The sequence below is a fragment of the Xyrauchen texanus genome, chromosome 17, assembly GCF_025860055.1.
Source record: "Xyrauchen texanus isolate HMW12.3.18 chromosome 17, RBS_HiC_50CHRs, whole genome shotgun sequence".
NCBI classification, from domain to species: Eukaryota; Metazoa; Chordata; class Actinopteri; order Cypriniformes; family Catostomidae; genus Xyrauchen; species Xyrauchen texanus.
Window position 1 is genome coordinate 35,541,442 of NC_068292.1, and position 16,611 is coordinate 35,558,052.

Consider the following 16,611-nt stretch of genomic DNA (forward strand, 5'->3'; position numbering starts at 1 on the left):
TTAAGACACATGCTCACCAAAGACTCGCTCATCATTGATATTCTTGATGCAGAACCAGAGACCGGCTGGGAAGGTGCAGACTAGGATGTGCAGGTCAAAGAAGAAAGAGACCCAGGTGGTGGGCTGGTGCTCCGAGACTGAGGCGATGATGGGGATGTGGATCTTTGCGTATCTGAGAAGAACAGGCAGGAAGGGGTTTCAGTTAATTTACTGAAATTTACAGACCTGTCATTTTGAGTGAATATCTTGACGTCCATTGGACCTTCAGGAGCACCATGTGCATTGTTTTTAGCATTACATTTATGGTAATTTCTCACCAAAATGTATTTTATGCCTTTGTGAGTCTTGGAATATCAGCTTTAAAACAAAACAAAAAAGCATCCAAAAGTATTAAAGTCAATATCCCCTGCCATTAGGCTATACTGAAAAGACAGCCTGAGATCTTTATTAAAACTTTGTGTTTTTATGCCCTTTTGTGTTCCGCACAAGCCATATAAGTTTGGAATCAAATGAGGGTGATTCAATTATGCCATTTTTGGGTATGCTGTCACAATTTTTTTTAGAAGAGGATTTAATGTCTGACTTTGATTTGTCTTTTGATGTGGTACTTTGGCTAAAATAGCAGTTGTGCACAAATGGACTAAACTTAAAGCATTTGAGAGACAAAACGTCTTGCAGAAGGTTTCACTGTGCTGACTATTATTCACTTTTAAGTGCAACAAGCTAAAATCATGCAAAAACACTATGCTATCCCTTAACCCTTAACCGCAAGGGCATTGTTACATACCTCTGGACTTCAGTGACCAGTACGTATATCTTTTGTAAAGGCCCAGATAGTGTGACATTTTCAAAGCATTTTAATGAAATTGAGAAAATATATATACAGTGAGGAAAATAAGTATTTGAACACCCTGCTATTTTGCAAGTTCTCCCACTTGGAAATCATGGAGGGGTCTGAAATTGTCATCGTAGGTGCATGTCCACTTTGAGAGACATAATCAAAAAAAAAAAATCCAGAAATCACAATATATGATTTTTTAACTATTTATTTGTATGATACAGCTGCAAATAAGTATTTGAACACCTGTCTATCAGCTAGAATTCTGACCCTCAAAGACCTGTTAGTCTGCCTTTAAAATGTCCACCTCCACTCCATTTATTATCCTAAATTAGATGCACCTGTTTGAGGTCGTTAGCTGCATAAAGACACCTGTCCACCCCATACAATCAGTAAGAATCCAACTACTAACATGGCCAAGACCAAAGAGCTGTCCAAAGACACTAGAGACAAAATTGTACACCTCCACAAAGTTGGAAAGGGCTACGGGGAAATTGCCAAGCAGCTTGGTGAAAAAAGGTCCACTGTTGGAGTAATCATTAGAAAATGGAAGAAGCTAAACATGACTGTCAATCTCCCTCGGACTGGGGCTCCATGCAAGATCTCACCTCGTGGGGTCTCAATGATCCTAAGAAAGGTGAGAAATCAGCCCAGAACTACACGGGAGGAGCTGGTCAATGACCTGAAAAGAACTGGGACCACCATTTCCAAGGTTACTGTTGGTAATACACTAAGACGTCATGGTTTGAAATCATGCATGGCACGGAAGGTACCCCTGCTTAAACCAGCACATGTCAAGGCCCGTCTTAAGTTTGCCAATGACCATTTGGATGATCCAGTGGAGTCATGGGAGAAAGTCATGTGGTCAGATGAGACCAAAATATAACTTTTTGGTCATAATTCCACTAACCGTGTTTGGAGGAAGAAGAATGATGAGTACCATCCCAAGAACACCATCCCTACTGTGAAGCATGGGGGTGGTAGCATCATGCTTTGGGGGTGTTTTTCTGCACATGGGACAGGGCTGACTGCACTGTATTAAGGAGAGGATGACCGGGGCCATGTATTGCGTGATTTTGGGGAACAACCTCCTTCCCTCAGTTAGAGCATTGAAGATGGGTCGAGGCTGGGTCTTCCAACATGACAATGACCCGAAGCACACAGCCAGGATAACCAAGGAGTGGCTCTGTAAGAAGCATATCAAGGTTCTGGCGTGGCCTAGCCAGTCTCCAGACCTAAACCCAATAGAGAATCTTTGGAGTGAGCTCAAACTCCGTGTTTCTCAGCGACAGCCCAGAAACCTGACTGATCTAGAGAAGATCTGTGTGGAGGAGTGGGCCAAAATCCCTCCTGCAGTGTGTGCAAACCTGGTGAAAAACTACAGGAAACGTTGGACCTCTGTAATTGCAAACAAAGGCTACTGTACCAAATATTAACATTGATTTTCTCAGGTGTTCAAATACTTATTTGCAGCTGTATCATACAAATAAATAGTTAAAAAATTATACATTGTGATTTCTGGATTTTTTTTTTAGATTATGTCTCTCACAGTGGACATGCACCTACGATGACAATTTCAGACCCCTCCATGATTTCTAAGTGGGAGAACTTGCAAAATAGCAGGGTGTTCAAATACTTATTTTCCTCACTGTATATATATATATATATATATATTCTATTATACTCAAAGAGAGGATGCAACAAATGATAGAACAGGATTCACAACATTCATGTTGAAATATTATGAGCTTCAACAATCTGTCAAACACATATTGAGCTACACATACCACATAAGCTACACATATGTATTTTCACAGTCACTTTGAGTCCAAATAGATGCACAACTTATAGAATTTCTCAAAAATGTATATAGCCAAATCATATTGTTAATGTGTTGTGTTTGCTATGGATTACTTTCATGTTGCTTCTCCGTCAAATACCACAGTCAAATGTTAATTAAGTCACTCACTGAAAAAAAAAAAGTGCCACCTTGAATAACAAATGGCATGTATGATTTATATGTGACATGCAACTGATAATATGCATCATGATGCTGATAATTCATATATGAGATAATCCAAAAAATATGACTTATAGAAGTGGAAATACCGTATACTGTATATTGTGACACTATTACATATCTCGGGTCACTAAATATAATTGCATTTATATTCTGATTTATAAGAAAGAGGTTGAAAAATACTACAGAAGTGAGGTCATAACTGCAAAAAATGAATGAGGTAAAGGAGGTGAATTGAGGTCCCGGGTCAATAAGGACCTGAGGTATGCATTTAAGGGTTAAGGATTAGGGATTTTGAAAAATCTCAAACCCCAAGTATGACCAATACTAAGTGATGCTTCCCTAGCAAGCACCACTTACAATATGCGTTCATACAAAGAAGCTCAGAGATCAGTTGGATTCTCATGGTTCTGGGGGCAAAACGTCTACAAAATCCACATCAAAACAAATCTTTGAAGAGTAAAGCCAACTTTAGAGCAGCGGGGAGCATCTCAAAATGTTGAACAGAAAGTTTTTACCCCAGAGGACTGAAGTTTTCCACTAAAATTAAGCAGCAAACTCAGTGAGGTTTTGCTTGTCCAGAGTTCTCAGTTTGTTTCACTCTGTTTATCTAAAAAATAAAAGGTAAAGCACAGGGGTTCTATAACTGTCAAATTAATGCTGTTCATCCTCACAGTTTTGCTGCATTACTGCGCTAAATTTTGGAGACTATCAGTGTTCTGATCATTATCTCATGACCTGACCTTCTGTATCTGTAGTGCCGACTGCACTGCGTACGGCTGACTGCACACAGCGAGAGCTCGACAGGACCACGGATCTCCCTGCAGAGCTTTGCTGCATAGAGGGAGTTACACATTTATGAATTTATGATGGGCGGTGTTTCACTGAGGGCAAAGAACAAGTTCAAGCTGGCAAAGAGACAAATGTGGGTTTATGGCTGCAGGACAGAGAGGTAGAAACCCTGCTGCACTTGTGCTGACCCACTAACCACCCGTTTACATTTGGCGGTTTGAATGAATGTCAACTGAAAGGAGCTATTCAGACATAATCGAGCTAATCTAAGAACCTACTTTCAGACATACTGTTGTTTTCAATAGAGAGTAATACAGTTTTTCATGATAAATTATATTAGCAGCATAACAATTTGACTTAGGTTTATGCAAAACATGATGATTAGTGGTTTAAAATCTCCAAAATGACAAAAATGTACTACTAAAGTATTTTAAAGCCATAATAGGGATGTGCTATGGTGGTCAACTAATCGATTAGTCATCCAACAACTAAGTCAATTAATATGGTTTACTACTAACATTAATATTTTAATGGTGGTGGTTTTAATGGGGAGCACAATTCTCAAATTCATTGACAGATGCAACTTCTTAGAGCATTTTTGCATGATTTTAGCTTATGCTTAAAAGTAAATAATTGTCAGCACAGTGAAAACTTCTGCAAGAAGTTTTGTCTCTCAAACGCTTTTAGTCCATTTGTGCACAACTGCTATTTTAGCCAAAGTACCGCATCAAAAGACAAATCACAGCCAGACATTAAGTCCTCTGCTGCGAGTAATGCCCCAAGTATATTTCGATTTTGATGTGAACGCTCAGCGTCCGAGTACAGTAAAACGCGAGCTTGTGAAAGTACACTTAATTTAACGGTATACGCAGATGGTTGGCGCATACGTGCTACAACTGCTATAAGACACTGGACTATTTCTCTTAAGGAGTTTAGACCAGTAAAGAAGTCTTCCTATTCTTTCAGACTCAAGTTATGCAAATGCAGTAATCTCATAACTTCCTCACACATGCACTCTTGATGTGCATATATACTGTTGTTGTTTTCACTTTTGTCTCCTGTTATTTATCGGTGATTACATCATCTTCTAAAAATCTTTTAGTGACAGCAACGGCTCAAATGTGAGTGCCGACACCTTATAGGATCTGTGCAAATAATTCCAGGTGCATGTGGGCTGTGCGTGTTCAATGCTAGATCATTCTGCTGGTGACGAGATTTGCATTATGTGTCCTGTACGTGGATGGTCAGCGTTCACATCTGACCAAAGTATATATGGGATTAATGTTCCCATATTTGTGAGGAGCTTTGGAGAGATTGAAGTCTTTTGCTGATTCTGTCTGACACTGCTTAAATAGTAGTACAGTAGTAGCAATAAACTGCCTGATGTCATGAACCAAGTGTACCTGTATCATTATTTTGCAGTTCTGCACTTTTGAATAAGCAGCGAGAATCGCCTTCAGACTCCCAACTTAAACGTGTCTGATCAGGGTCAAGTGAACATAGCGAATAATCATTCAAACAACCGACCGACTAGTCGCTTATGAAAGTTGGTAATTTTGCACATCACTAAGCCATAAGAGGAACAGACTGAAATTTAAGACATTATTCAGTGAAACTCTTGACATACACCCAATGTCTGTTCTTGGTACATTAAAGATAGTTTGGAATGATTTGCAGCAGTTAACAGCCCTCTGGATGGGAAGATTATTACTGAATAATTTAAATTTTGGTTTGCCTCACACAAAGATTGCAACTGACTTTAGGAGGCTTGGAATATAGCAGACAAGTCGTTTATATCCAGTTTTACGAGATTTGTCATTTTGGGTCTTGATAGTCACAGTCCACATTCACTTACATTGTATGGAAAAGAGTGGCCAGGATATTCTTCAAAATGCACTTTTTATATTCTTCAGATGTCGTTCAGGTTTGGAATGACACGAGGGTGAGTAAATGACTTTAACATGGTCAACGTCACAAATTTGCATATCTGATTAAGTGTCCTAAAATGTGAAGAATCCTAAATATTTCTAATTTCTTGTCATACGTTTTCCAGGTTCAAATTGTGTATCCCAGATTGTTTATGTGGACTAATGCAGACTTTTTTTAAATCCTGTAAATCATGCTATAAAATTGAGCCCCTGAAGAAGAAAACAAAACGTCTTAAATTGTTAAGCAATTGTTAGCTAACAGGGTGTGCTAATTAACTATTAGTCACTTAATCACATGACCAAGCATCAGGAAAGAAGTGTATGAAAGGTAAACTGTGCAGAATGCTTACCCTGTGTCCCATAGCGAGTAAAAACGTCCACTCCAAGGAGCAATGTACCCTGAAAGCACATTAACACAACAGAATGAACACACCCAAAACACCCAACCATTACTGACACAAAAGCACTTTCAAGCAGCTTCTGAGGAGCAAGTTTGGACTGAGTCCAATAAGCCCTAATACCACACATATAGCCTGCAACGTTTTGAATTAATCTACACCGTGAGGCTGCGCTCGGTTTGAAAAGCAGTGTGGTGAGAGAAGGGAAGTGCTTAATGAGATCTCAGAGGCCTTACGGCCCACAGGGCCATGCGGCAGAAAGATTAATAGAAGCCCTGGGTGCGAGGGGAATACAAGCAAATCACTCTGACTCCATATATGCTGCCAGAGGTTCAGTGTTAAGAGACTGGGGTCAAAGAGTCACGCTGTATTCAGGTGAGAAAGAAAAGATTTTGATGTGAGGAGTGTGGATTTTTTCTTTGTCATTTAAATGTGTGGAGTTGATTTAGTCAAGTGCAAAATATAAAGGGATTTGTCATCTGACTGTCATTTAAAGGTGATACATTGCCTCACAAAAATAATTTTAAATGGTGGTCACTGAGGCTGATAAATTGGCTGATATTTGGACTTTATCTGCATCAGCCGATACATTTTCCCAGTTGGCCAATTTCTCGAGGCCGCAGAGAATCGGCTGCTTGCACGTGAAACGTGAGACATGTAAAAAACAAGTCACAGTTCCTTTTCTTGTTACGTGCCATCGTGTTACTACAATAATAGACCGCTCAAAATCCCTCTGATACAAAAATTATGACGGTCACTCTGTTACTCCAAGCAGGCGATCCAGACAGTTTAAACTGTTAGGAGATTGTTGCTCGAGCTGGATGCGCACATGAGCGGGAGTGCAACTTTAAGGCCGTGTCCGAAGAAAATGCTGCCTCTGTAGGCTGTATACAGACATAGGATGAAAATAAGGTACTTTTCAAAATGTTCGAGATCAGTTTCCTTAAGAGTTCCATACAGCTGTCAGTTAAGCCATTAACTGATTAGGCAGCAAGTCAGCTGCCTACGTTTTCGGATGCAGACAAAGGTAAACATGTGCTACAAGTAAATGTCATTTTCACTATGAACTGTATGTAGAATTGGCTTGATTTGGTATTTTTTTTTAGTAAATGTGATTGAGAATGTGGACCTGCCATCCATGGTTGACTACTGTGTGTACTGTTATTTCCTTCTTCCTAATATATTAACAAATTCTTCAGTGAAAAATGGTAAATGGTCTGCACTTATATAGCACCTTTTTTAACCTTAACAGTTACCAAAGCTCTTTACACTGTGTCCCATTCACCCAACCCACCCACACACATACGACGGCAGAGCTGCCATGCATGGCACTAGCCCATATCGGTCGACCACTAATTTTAAACTGTCAACGGTGTGTCCCCTGCTTGACAAGTAAACAGCAGCAAAGCTTTTTAATTAGCAGGGAAAAGCACAACAGCCTTTCATTCTGCAAATCAGTCTTGCTGTGTGGCAATTTATCACAGAGCAATCTATTTTTCTGACAATCTTGCAAAATAGAAGTGCATAAAAGCCAAAAACAAATCACTTGGTCATTTTCAATTGTTGGTACTTGAAATCAAAGTCAAATTCATAACAAGTCTGGATTTTCAAATCCATATGAAAAATGATTTATTTTATTAACACCTTTACAAAGTTGGCTGATCAAGTCTAAGAAGTTGCGTAGAAGTTTGCCTCACTGCACTAAAAGTGAAAATTACAAGTCAAGTTCAAACAAAGTCTGATTTCAATTTGAAAAATTAAATAATTGTGCATGATTGATTATTTTCTTCAGAGACAAGTTTGAATCATGAAAAATTATACCACATTGGATTTGAAAATCCTGCACTGGACTTTGTGTGAATCGTTTGTGTGAAACCATTTTGTGCTGTCGTGCAATTAATTACATTGAACTTTCAGAGAACAGGCCATAAGTGTTGCTTGAAAAAGCATAAACAAAGACTAGAGTTCTTAAGTTTTAGAGAGCAGAGGACAATATTACAAACTTAATATTAGGATGATAGCTTGGCTACATTTGCTGAAGTGGTACAGGGCTCACTGACCATGTTAATTGGAGTGCTTTGTTTTTGCACTACAGTAAATGCACTCACCTGTGTAAGTCAGGTAAATGACAGTCAGGAAAACCACCCCCGCAGCCAGAGACACGCCCAGAAAGAATAGAGTCTGGAACTCCTGCCTGGTCAGTCTGTCCTTCAGGTACTGCAGAAAGGCATATGCCTGCAGCAAAGCAAAAACACCTGCAAAGCAGCACACACATACGCGCCATCAACTCGTACTCAACTCTCAGACACTTTTTTTAATTGTCATGAATTTCTAGTGGTGAACTGGCCTCCATGCTGATCTGAGTTCAGTTGAGTGATCATTCACACTTCTTGGTAGAGCTAGGAGATATATATCTGATGATCTACTATTGATGAATGATAACTGTTGATGAATTTTTGCTCATACAGTATTTATTAGCCTATATGACATGGTTTATATAACAGTGTTTATATTTTAATACATTATGGATGATTGTAGGAGTGCATGTTGTTTCCATTATGTGTTTGTATGAGCTGGGTGCACAGACTTTTAAATATGAGAGCCCCCAGTGTATTTTATTTGCAATATAAACTGCATCTGGGATTGCATTCATTTTAAATGCTTGTAGCTTCTATGTCTGTGCCTGTCACGGTAAGGAAAGATACAAATATTTTTTTAAATATTAAATAAATTGATATAAAAAAAAAAAAAAAACTTGACCGATTAATAGGTTATCTGCCTTTTCCACCAGCTTAGTTATCAGTATCAGCAAAATCCACTTTTGGTCAACAGCTCTCATTAATATATTTACTCTGAAATTAAAACACATCACCAATGTTTATTGTTAGAAGCAAAATTTGGTAAAAAATAGTTAAAAAGAATACAAGTTTTCAATGTTTTTTTGATTTATGAACACAAGGCAGAAAGCTGTTTAATGATTTTAATTTAAATGGTAAAAAATAATAAACATAAATATTAAAAGTACATATTTCTTCTTTTACTAAAACATTAATACATGAAAAATACCACGCCATGATCATTTTTGAGCGGAGGCGCATACAAATAGCTGAATCTGAGTTTTGAATTGATTCGCTGAAATTAAATCAGAGATGCTATTAAAACATCTCACTTATCTTTCTCAGGCTCAAATACCATGAGACAAGGAATAATAGTGAAGCTAGTCTAATGACTCTTTAGGAAACTTAAAGGTCAAATAAAAAAGCACATTAACACTATTACAATATTAACACTGTTGCTTAATTTATATTGCCAGCAAAATCACTGCAAATATATCATGCTTGGGTTTATGGATTTGAGTTGAGAGCGAGTATGTCTTAGATCAGCCTAACACAGCAATAGTTCAGAGCTCAAAGAATGGTGGAAATCCAGTCTTACCTGCAGCGGCCATGTGCTCACTTGTTCTGATAGGCTGGAAGCCTACAAATGGGATCTGCATGGACAGCACCAACCCCACTATATAAAACGTGCTGTAGGCTGAGAGAGAGAGAGAGAGAGAGAGAGAGAGAGAGAGAGAGAGAGAGAGAGGGGGGTTATCACAAGGTACAAAGTATAAAATATAAACTTTCAAAGTGTCCCACATTTGTTAAAAAAAGCTTCTAACCACCAACCAAATAAACAATTATTCTAAAAAAAAAAAAAACAGCTGTCGGAAGCTCTTCCATAAGCAGTTTATAAATGCATGACCATATACAGTGGTCTGAAAAAGTATCTGGTCATTTAGACATACAGTATGAGTTTCATTGCATTTGAAAACAAAATATGTATCAATCCAAGTGGCATCTGCAAACAAATAATGCTAGAGATTTTTTACTTTTACCCAACTGGTCCAAAAGTCATTCTTAGTGGATGCATGAAGTCAGTTCCCTTCAAGTTCACATGGGAAACCCTATACTTTTTTGGAGTAAACAAATAACTACTTTTTCTGTAACGTTTTGCAAACTTTCCATATTTGCACCGAGACACTTCCAATATTGTTAGCTCTTTTTGATTAATTGCTTCAGTTTGCAGTTTTTCTCTGTTTGCTGAAGTTATAAATTGTTCTGGATAAAAGTGTCTGCTAAACATGTATATGTAAATGCAGTAGGCCTCTTGAATCAACAAGCACAGTTTCAGTTGGTAACTAATGCAATGTTATTCAAATTTATCCTGTTTTGTGCTTGATTTACATTTAAGCAATGGCAGCAGCAGTATGTGGGTTTGAGGGTAAAACAGACTACGCTTACACCTAGCATTAAGATGCATCTCGGGTGATTTGATCATTTGTGGTCAGGCAAGACACAGCTGTTTACACCTGGTCACTTAAATGTGTCTCGTCTGACCACTTGTGTTTGGATTTCGAGGGGAGGGTCTCTGATTTCATGACGACATACTTCAGTCACCACGTCAGTGGGCAAATGCAAAAGTCATAAAATACAAAGCGTTAACAAGACCAGCATGGCATTTCTCCCAGACACAACAAAAATTCTGGGAGGGGGGTGGGGGGCAAGTATTGTACTTGATGCATTCAGGACGGATTAGTATTTGCACCTAAATAGAGATGCTGTCACGAGTTTGACCATTTCCATATGTGGTTTTTGTGATCCAATCATAAAACGTGTTGCTTTCAGTTTACATCAGTATTTGACGCTGCCCACTTCCAACGCATCTTCATGCCAGGTCTAAATGGGGTCAGAGACAGTAAGGCGGTTTTAAAGAGTGGCCGAGACTTCAGATCTCCTGGAATTACCTAGGATCTGGGCTACGTCCCAATTATGTCACCAAAGTGTACACTTGGAGGACTGCAAGGGCTAATAAAAATAAATAAATACATTCATAAATTTGCTGGATTTTGCCAAACTTATCAATGATTTAAAACTTAAACAATAGCAAAATGTCTTGCTAACCAAATAATCTTTTGTACAAAGTGTTAATATATAGCCACTCCAGAAATGTACTTTTGCCTCATCCTTAATTCAGTTTATTAAAATGAAACTGAATTAACCCATTTCTCGACTTTTGTCACACCTTCATTTCATTGCATACAATTTAATTTTGTAATATAGAAGTTTACTTAATCAATTTGCATTGGGAGAACATGAATAATTAATGTATACATTTAATTACGTAGTTTAATGAAGTACTCTTCTGCGAAAGGCATCGAGGGATCTGTTTGTGTCAAGTTCTGTTATGTTTGGATTTAAAATAGTTTGTTGGAGTTGTGGTGAAGAGTGGATTAAATATATTGTTACCTACTAGATACAGTGGGCAAGTAGTTAACTGCAAAATATTCAGTTGAGTAAGTTTGACATCAATGTTTTCAGTCTCAATTTCAGTTCAATTCAGTTATGTTTCCATTACACAATAGAGTACAGTTTACAGTTTAATTTAATGTAAAGAAAACTAATTTCCAATGTGTAGAACTATTATCCACAACGGAATTAAGTTTAAAAAAGAATGGGTTTGAGTGTAGTCTCATGACACAGACTTTCGATTGTCAGCAAAATGTCTGGTGCAGATTGTAGCTTATTTTAATCAAGAATCACTTACACAGGAAGGGGTTGATTGACCGACAACCAATTCCAGTTTGCTTGTTCACATTTAAGGACAAGAAAATCTAAAAAACAATTCTACTACAATAATTATCTAGTATACAACAAATAGGTAGCTCAATAAAATAGTGACACAACTGTCTCTGTGAACGTTGTACAGACAATCCAAAATAAATTAGTGGAAAATAAGTACAAATGTTGTAGTCCATCAGTCCCTAAAGTAATAAGTACCAACTGTTTCTCAGACAACTTCGTAAACAAAGCGGCATTTAGTTGTGCCAGAGAATCACATTTAACTGTCTCAAACAACTCTGGAATATCTTTGAAATATTTGGCACTAGGGTTGCACGGTATACTGGCACTAACAAAATATTTAAAATGGTACGATATCATCTTGTTAATTTCAGTACCATATTAAAGTATGCTACCATTAGCCAAATGTAATGTGAGAGTTTTGATTTAAAACCAAAGATCATTTGAAAAAAAAATAAAAAAAAACTCTATATGGCCAAGTTTGATCATTAAACAGCAGAAGGTTGTAATCTTATGAAATAATTTAGTCATGCCACAGTATGAATAAGAGGCACCTTTCTGCCTGTCACACACATACATGATTTTCATGCAGTATCTAAAATAGTATCCAGCTGCAGAGCCACAGATCAGTGGGTTGATTGTATAAATGGCTGTGAACTCCATAATGAACACATTATCCATTGCAGCTTGAAGATTTCATCTCGCAAGTTGAGGGAAGCTTGATATAACGAACTCTACACAAAAAGGAAGAACTTCAAAGATCTTTCAAAATAAAAGTCCAACTGAAATGAGAGCTATATTTAAATGATTGTGTGAAATTGAAGACATTACGACAGAAATAAATTACTACTGTATAAAAGTGTAATATTCAAAGCAGTTGCAATAATACTCTAATAACAATATTATAATATTAAAAGGTTATATTATTAGATTATTATCTGTAAGAAATATCATATAACCAAGTGTACTGAATATCAGCATGTTGTGATTCAGCCATGGCAGCCTTTTTTGCCTCAGGTAATCAGATGTTTTTCATTTAATGTTTTCATTAATACTGTAAAGATCTGTTGTGCATCTTTTTTTTTTTTTTTGCAAAAAATTATGCACACACTGGTGGCCAAAAGTTTGGAATAATGTACAGATTTTGCTGTTTCGGAAGGAAATCGGTACTTTAATTCACCAAAGTGGCATTCAACTGATCCCAAAGTATAGTCATGACATTACTGATGTAAAAAACAGCACCATCTCTATTTGAAAAAAGTGATTTTTGATCAAATCTAGACAGGCCCCATTTCCAGCAGCCATCTCTCCAACACCTTATCCTTGAGTAATCAAGCTAAATTGGTAAAAAAATAATAATAATAAAAAAAAAAAAATAAAAAAAATTCACGTCATTATATCAAACACAGTTGAAAGCTATTTGGTTCGTTAAATGAAGCTTAACATTGTCAGTGTTAATTTTTGAGTTGTCACAGTATGTAATAGACTGCCATGTCTTAAGATCAATATTAGGTTAAAAAAAATTGGCAAAAAAGAAATGGCTTTCTCTAGAAACTAGTCAGTCAATCATTGTTTTGAGGAATGAAGGCAGCTTGAAATTGCCAAAAAAACTGAAGATTTCATACAAAGGTGTACACTACAGTCTACAAAGGCAATGGACAACTGGCTCTAACAAGGTCAGAAAGAGATGTGGAAGGCCAGATGTACAACTAAACAAGAGGATAAGTACATCAGCGTCTCTAGTTTGAGAAATAGCGTCACATGTCCTCAGCTGACAGCTTCATTGAATTCTACCCGCTCAACACCAGTTTCATGTCCAACAGTAAAGAGAAGACTCAGAGGTGCAGGCCTTATGGGAAGAATTGCAAAGAATTCACTTTTAAAACAGAAAAACAAAAATAAAAGGTTAGAGTGGGCAAAGAAACACAGACATTGGACAACAGATCATTGGAAAAGAGTGTTATGGATCTTAACCCCATTGAGCTTTTGTGGGATCAGCTGACTGTAAGGTGTGTGAGAAGTGCCTGACAAGACAGTCACATCTATGGCAAGTGCTACAGGAAGTGTGGAGTGCTGCATGTGGAGGATTTTTTGATGAGAACTCTTTGAAGTAGTTTAAGAAGTTCTTACATTTTTCAGTACATTCTACCTTATAACAAATACTTCACAATACAAAAGCAGCTAAATGGAAAGGCACTGATGCTCAAGTGGCCGAGAGCAGCCATTCCTAAGAGGGTGAAAAGACGTAACAGTCTGTCACCTGTGCAAAACATGACTGACAGCTATGTCAAGTGGACCCCTACCTGAAAGACAGGTGCTGACAGCCTGTCAGAAGACAGGTCGAAACCACACAACATTTTAAGAGTGTGCATGAGACACAGCAGTTGAGGATGCAACTGAAGTGAAACCAAGGCTGCTAGTGACAGAGCGGCGCATCAACGGTTCGAGATATCAGCATTTGAAAAGAATCAATTAAGGCTAAAGACGATCATCTTCCCCCCAAACATATGCTCTAATGAGACGACAAAGCATACCTGCCCCGCCAGACAACAATTGTGCAAATAACATTTCCTCATCCATGGACAGTTGACAGGCTGCTTCCAAAGTAAACGGGAGAGGTAAGGAAGAAGCATTGGTTTGACTGAACAAATCAAATGCACATTATTCCACCCTGAGCTGAAATATTTAGAGCCACAAAGTGTGGCAGAGCAAAACTTTTGACTTTTAGCATTAAGTCTGGTTCACTTTGCAGCTGATTCTGGGCAAGAACGATTTATATAGACAGATATAGACTGTCAGACTGACATTTGAAGCAACTAATTACAATTTGTTTAGTCTTCACAAGATAATTATGGACTGGTGAATCTGAAATGAATGACCCATAACCCTGCAAAAGACCAGGGTGCAACTGTGATAGCTTATTGAATAATTCAGCAGTAGTCTCCATGAATAGTTGTAGTCAATACTTGAGAAACTGGTGAAAAATGAAAATACTTTTTTTTAGAGAAGTGGTATATATAGTTCTGCTCATGGATATCTGGTCTTCTAAACTGAGTAACACTGAGTATCTTCCAAAAATGTTAAGTCACTAAAGGCTGCATTAAACTACAGGACTGTAACGCCAAATGTAGCCCTGATTTTTAGTTAGGCCGAGTTGGTGCAAGTCAACTAGTCGAGGCTTGTCGGCTCCAGTTTGCAGATTTTGGGCCAGTCAGAGATGACATATTATAACAGAAGATCTCATAGTACACGACTGGTTCAGACTCTTGCCCTCGGACTATGATTCCATAGAATCGGAGGATATCAAACATGTTTGCATGCGACGGTATCAATTTATCACATCTCGATAATTTTTGAAGCTTTTAATCAACGTATACGGTATTATGGTATTTAATAACATTACAAAATGGGTTGAAAGATAAAAAAAACTTTATTGTTGTTCTCTTAATAACAAGTTTAAATATAGCTGCAAGCAGCGATGATGGGCCCAAGCACCATGGGTCCATTTTCCACCCGGTGGCTTTCGTAAAGCAATGAATGTTGGACACATGCATTTGGTCGAGTAAACAAGACACCATGTCTGCTCCGATATAATGGTTAACAACATTGATAAGTGTGGAAAATGTAATAAATGTGCAATTATGACAAGTGTTGGAATACCCTTGAAAAAAATTGTTATTTGGCTTTTGGCTATGGTAATATAAATGTAAGATATCAAGAAGCATTTTGGATAGAGTAAATATGCTGACTACCACCCCTGGAGTTTGATTCCAAGGTGTGCTGAGTGACTCCAGCCAAGTCTCCTAAGCAACCAAATTGGCCCTGTTGCTAGGGAGGCTAGAGTCATATAGGGTAATCTCCTAATGGGCACTATAATGTGGTTCGCTCTCGGTGGGGCACGTAGCGAGTTGTGCATGCGTGAAGCCTCCACATGCGCTATGTCTCCGCTGTAACGCGCTCAACAAGACACGTGATTATATGCTCGGATTGAAGTTTTGTCTTGGCATAAAGATGCTAAATTGCATCTTGCTAAATTGCATCAGTCAATTAACAAAGTACAATGCATCTATGTGAACTTCTGCAGTTAATCCAGGATGGACTTCAAAGACATTAGTCATTAATCTTACAGTTAATACAAAATCTTTGTTTAAACACTGGCCCATAACACTTACTTAGTTTACTAATTTTAAACCATGACTTGCACTGCACACAAATAACTAATATTTGCATTATATTCATGCTGTTCAGCCAGAGGAGAACTGGCCCCCACAGTGAGCCTGTTTTCTCCCAAGGTTATTTTTCTCCATTAATCAACATCTTATGGAGTTTTGTGTTCCTTGTCACAGTCGCCTTCTGCTTGCTCACTGGGGTTATAAATACAATTATTTTTAATCAAATTACTCACAAGCGCACGCACGCACACACATTATCTGTATGGTATTGTCTGTATTATTGTATCTATTAACTGTATTTTAGTTTTTACTATGAGACGCAAACGTTACTGTGTAGCTTGAGAAGTTTTAGCGAACTCCTCTTAAGTGACTTGAAAGCAAGCTACACATATGCAAATGGAAAAACGAGCAAAAGTGTCACAACTTACCTTTATCTTGCTGAATTTAACAGAATTATTGTCACGCAAATGAGCGATCATGTTGGAGGTGTTCCCATGTGTCGCTGCCACTTTTCTGCCGCATGTTTTACACAAAGGGAAACCATCACTCCCTCTGCATTTTGATGGAACGCAAAATACTTACAGCGGATAAAGTGTCGGCTGCATTCCTCAAACTATGCTTCTAGTCCACGCTGGTTTGTTTACATCAGATTGCGCATGTTTCATTTGTGCCGAAAACACGGTGTTGTAAAGCTCAATTTGTTGATGGAATAAAAACTACTGTATGATCAAAAAAAATCTAAAATCTATCTAGAATTATTTACATATTTTGAAGTGCATGTTAATTACGTGATATACCGTATAACTGAATACCGTCACATGACTATTATCGCACAAACCATC

The 16,611-nt window shown here is 37.8% G+C and overlaps 1 protein-coding gene across 1 annotated transcript in view; it reads right to left on the reverse strand.

Moving 5' to 3' along the window:
• Window positions 1-16,611, reverse strand: part of LOC127658321 (dolichyl-diphosphooligosaccharide--protein glycosyltransferase subunit STT3B) — a 75,677-nt gene that overhangs the window by 7,566 nt on the left and 51,500 nt on the right. Inside the window, exons 6-9 of the mRNA XM_052147553.1 lie at window positions 9,412-9,510; window positions 8,085-8,231; window positions 5,929-5,977; window positions 18-172 (exon numbers count right to left, since the gene is read on the reverse strand). Coding sequence (XP_052003513.1) covers window positions 18-172; window positions 5,929-5,977; window positions 8,085-8,231; window positions 9,412-9,510 — 450 coding nt within the window. The remainder of the gene's footprint in view (window positions 1-17; window positions 173-5,928; window positions 5,978-8,084; window positions 8,232-9,411; window positions 9,511-16,611) is intronic.